Source organism: Lissotriton helveticus, chromosome 10 (genome assembly GCF_964261635.1).
Source record: "Lissotriton helveticus chromosome 10, aLisHel1.1, whole genome shotgun sequence".
Lineage (NCBI taxonomy): Eukaryota > Metazoa > Chordata > Amphibia > Caudata > Salamandridae > Lissotriton > Lissotriton helveticus.
In genome coordinates this window covers 51,346,477-51,351,143 of record NC_136071.1, presented here as the reverse complement: position 1 = coordinate 51,351,143, position 4,667 = coordinate 51,346,477, and the positions used below count along the sequence as shown (strand labels likewise).

At 45.7% G+C, this 4,667-nt stretch overlaps 1 protein-coding gene across 1 annotated transcript; it reads left to right on the top strand.

Moving 5' to 3' along the window:
• Positions 1 to 3,397: 3,397 nt before the first annotated feature.
• On the top strand, positions 3,398 to 4,330 carry LOC144785367 (olfactory receptor 1F1-like). Its single transcript, XM_078664318.1, has one exon. It carries the CDS (start codon positions 3,398 to 3,400, stop codon positions 4,328 to 4,330), a length of 933 nt encoding a protein of 310 aa, XP_078520444.1.
• Positions 4,331 to 4,667: the final 337 nt, after the last annotated feature.

The window sequence follows — 4,667 nt, the reverse complement described above, 5'->3', positions numbered from 1 at the left end:
GGGGGGCATGCTACTGGCCCTCAAAGACCGATTCTGGCAGATTTTTCATTCCGAGCAAACCAAATTGGAAAAGCTGTCCTAATCGGTCATCATACTTGTTTGCTCGGAAACCAGGACCATAGAGCTGTACCAATTGGTTCCGGAAAGGCTCTATCTCTCCGGATACCTTTCGGAACCGATTCGGTCAGCCTAATGGTTTCCAGGCATAGTACTTGGTCGTTCGGAATTAGGAATGAGTCAGTCGGAAACAAAGACTCTGGATCGGTTTAGGGAAAGCCAAATGCGATTCGGAGCCCTTCAGAACGAGATCAGAATCGACCTCCATGTGTTCAGTGGTAATTTGTTTGGCACTTTGGTTGCCATTAGTTTTGGGGTTTATTAGGCGAATTTGCAGTATAACAAATTGGGAATCAGGAGCTTCTCAACTATGCGACCAATCAGCCATGTTTCTAGGCCAAGCAACTAAATAGAACAAACTTTCAGCATTTTGCCTAGTCATTTCCATAGGGGGATTGCTATCAGAGTGGTGGAGATCTGCAGCAATGGGGAAATGTTTGAAATTAATCTTTTTTTCACTTGATAAAAAAAGAAAAATGTATGTCACTACACCTTCCATAAGTCACAGGGACACTTGTGTTCATCAACAGGAAATGATGTTATAGAAGTTTGAAAGTATTTGATCAGTGTTCACAGGTGCTCGCTTGAGATCGTGATCAAGGTATTGTGGAATACCGAAACGCGTTGATTTGTTGCCTGTGTTCCCCTTTATGAAACGGAGGAAATAAAAAGAATAATTGCAAAATTCTATGGGAGTGCGACTCGTTTGTCCTTTCTGGATGGGAAGGATTGTGAGGAAATTTGAAGCAGCGTGGTTAAGCCACAGGGTCCCGCACACATAAGGAGCGCTGCTACAGCTCGACAAAGTTGAACCGATCTGGAGGATTAATATATATATATATATATATATATATATATATATATATATTCACGCTCCAAGGTTGTCCACCATGTGAGTAGCACGCGAGCAGCAGCTTTATTTATGTGTAGGTGAGGACGGGGATCCGCTTGTAGACGCCGCTCCGTAATGGATCTGCCCGACGCGTTTCGAAGCTCCATCTGTTTCTCTTCAGGGGCTTTAACGGAAGCGGTGTGCGCACCCGCTACACTTCTCCAATTATATAACTCGCCCGTCGATGGGAGGATCCAGTGAGACTTCTGGGAAGTGTAGTACGGAAAGCACACAATCAAGTCCTGTATGGACTCCACAAGTGGGCCCGTCCTCGATTCCATGTACAGCTGCTACTTCACTGCCGTGACCCCCACGTTAACGGGGTGGTGCATACTCTGCGGCTGGACTGCCGCATATAGATTCACGCTCCAAGGTTGTCCACCATGTGAGTAGCACGCGAGCAGCAGCTTTATTTATGTGTAGGTGAGGACGGGGATCCGCTTGTAGACGCCGCTCCGTAATGGATCTATATATATATATATATATATATATATATATATATATAGGCATGTTTAACTTTTTTTAAATAAGTTTCATTGTTTGAATATACATTAAGGGGCAGATTTATGAAGGCCTTGCGCCTCCTTGCGCCGCAATTGCGTCACTAAATGTGACGCAACGGTGGCGAAAACAATGCGCCCTATTTACAACGTGACGCATCTAAGAGATGCGTCACGTTGGAAAGCCCTGCGCCATAAGGAGGCGTTCCTGCGCAGGGGGGGGCGTTCCTGCGCAGGAACGCCTCCTAAAAGTGGCTGAGTGATATCTATGAGATTTCACTCAGTCACTTTCTACGTCACTTCCTTACGCCTGCTTGAAGCAGGCGTAAGGGTGACGCACAATGCATAGAATAGGTGGCTCCGGTGCATTGCAGGAGTCATGTCGCACTTGCGACATGACTCCTTCAATGCGCCGCCCGTACGTCGAGAGATGCGTTACGCATCCTCACTTCCTTGCACCATGGTGCGCCGCATCATAAATGCGGCGCACCATGGGTGGCGTAGCAGTGGCGCACCGTGGCGCATGTTAACTGGCGCATCCCTGGGGATGCGCCAGTTAACATAAATCTGCCCCTAAGTGCCTGATTACAATGTTGGTCGGACTTGTGTCCGCCCAACACCGACTCTCTCCTGGGACCGACTGTCCTCCGGTCGGCAGTTCTGACTGGCTAATTACAATGCGACTGAACAATTTTTGCCTGCATACTGCCATTTCTGAATGGGAGCTCGTATTAATGTTGTAAACCAGCCTGGTGCCTGCCAGAAGGGGCAGGGATCAATAGGGAGGTACCATAGGTGCCCCCTCTTCCCCACCGGAAGCCGAAGCCACAAGGGGGGCCTGCTGGGGGCCACCAAACATGCTTTCCAACATGGTTTCCATGTCGTACAGGTTAGCATGGAAACCATGTTGGAAATGGTGCATCATAATCCCAGGGGTGGAAAGGTCCACCCTTTGGGATTACAAGGCGGCTCTGACTGGCTGACGAGCTCCATGAGCCCGTCAGAAGCCAGCTGAAAAGACCAGCTGGTTTACTTTCTGATCACCAGCATCATAATGCAGCGGTCAAAAAGTAAATCGAGGGGCCGATTATGATGCAGCCCGGAAGGCTCTGACCATCGGTGTGAGCCTTTCCGGGTTACATCGTAATCGGCCCCTAAATCACTTTAATTTTTATTAAATTAATATTACTATTTAATATTTAGATGTATATATATTTTAAAACAACAATATTTAATGCAACGATATAAATGACAACAATGTTTTTTTTCAGATTTATTTGTACTTACCATTATAAGAATAGGATGATGATATTTTTGACAACAATATTTTGGTTCACAATATTTTGGTAGGGCGATATTTAGAGAGGGGGCATTTGGTCAGTGAACTGCTCATGTTCCTGCCATTTAACACCTTAACCATGGCGGCAATTCCGCCGCAGTGCGGGCGTTCTAATGAGTGGGAGGTGCTGCGACGGCCGTTGGCCGTTCGCAGCACTGGGGAGGGAGTGCTCCCGTCGGCCGTTGCCCAACGGGAGCACGGAACGGGTTGAAGAATTTCAATTTGGAAGATCAAGTTCTCCCTCTTAGGACTCTTCCTATTTAAGTTCACAAAAGCTGCTGCTGATTGATGAGGAGGAGGTAGTGTAACCTTCTGCTGGATTGGTTTTGAGTCTTATTGATGTAGTTAAACGACACAAAGTTGTACACTAATCCTTTCCCAGTGTATTGTTATCATCCCCATTCTTTACAAACAGATGTCTGACATCTCAGGCAATACCAATCCACATACCACAAATTGAGAGGAGATTGTTTGCTCTTTATAATAAAGTTGAAGTCTTGACACTGTGTGTTCTGTTTCTCCTACAGAGACTTAAGGCTTGAAATAGAAATGGATGTCCACAACTCAACCATAGTGACAGAGTTTATCCTCCTGGGCCTATCCGATGTTCCACAACTGCAGACCACACTCTTCGCTCTATTCTTGGCCATGTACCTGGTCGGGGTGCTGGGAAATGGTACCATCATCCCACTCATTACTGTTTACTCCGAACTTCACACCCCTATGTACTTCCTCATCAGGAACCTATCACTGGTTGACCTCTGCCTCATGACAGTCATTGTTCCTAAGCTCTTGATCACCATAATCTCAGAACAGAAGACCATCCAATTTGTCAATTGCATGTCCCAGTTGTTCTTCTTTCTTTTATTTGCTGGGATGGAGACCATCCTGCTTGGAGTGATGGCTTATGACCGCTACGTCGCCATCTGTAACCCTTTGCACTACTTGGTGGTCATGAACAGGAACTTACTTGCTCTCTTAGTGGCTGGCTGCTGGATGACTGGTCTCTTCAATTCACTTTTGCACAGCGTGACAATATCATTGCTCTCCTTCTGTAGCATGAACAAAATCCAGCAGTTCTTCTGTGACATCCCACCACTGCTAAAGCTCTCCTGCTCCGACACCACCACCAGCGAGCTCTTACTCTTAGTTGAAGCATCAGCCATTACTATGGTTTGCATTCTTTCTGTAATTATTTCCTATGGGAACATAATTGCTGCCATCTTGAGGATGAGTTCTAGTGAGGGGAGGCATAAGGCCTTCTCCACCTGCTCCTCCCACCTCATCACTGTTGCTCTGTACTACGGAACAATTCTTTTCATCTACATCCGCCCTACATCCACCTACTCGCTCGAAAAAGACAAGGTTGTGACTGTGATGTACACTGTTGTCACCCCAATGTTGAATCCTTTCATCTACACCCTGAGAAACAAGCAGGTGAAAGAGGCTTTAAGAAAAACCATTGGCAGATCTTCTCAATAGAATGCAGCATCTCTCTTTTATTAGTGCATCTATGCATAATTTCTGACCCTAACACATTATTTATTATGTATGGCTTTTGCATTTTTCCCTTAGCAACAACATTATATGCAATCTATTTACATGTCAAACCACTCTTTTGCACAGGCTACTCAAAGTGAGTTGATCCAAAGTATGATATTAATTGCACTTTCCAATGAGGTAGCATGCTGGCTGTCTTAGTCTAAGAATTTTTGCTCGACTGCTGCCTCTTCTACAAGCCCATACCTCAATTTATTTTTCTGTATGACCTGAGACACCTCACCACACAATCTTTCAATATTTAACCAAACTCTTGTAT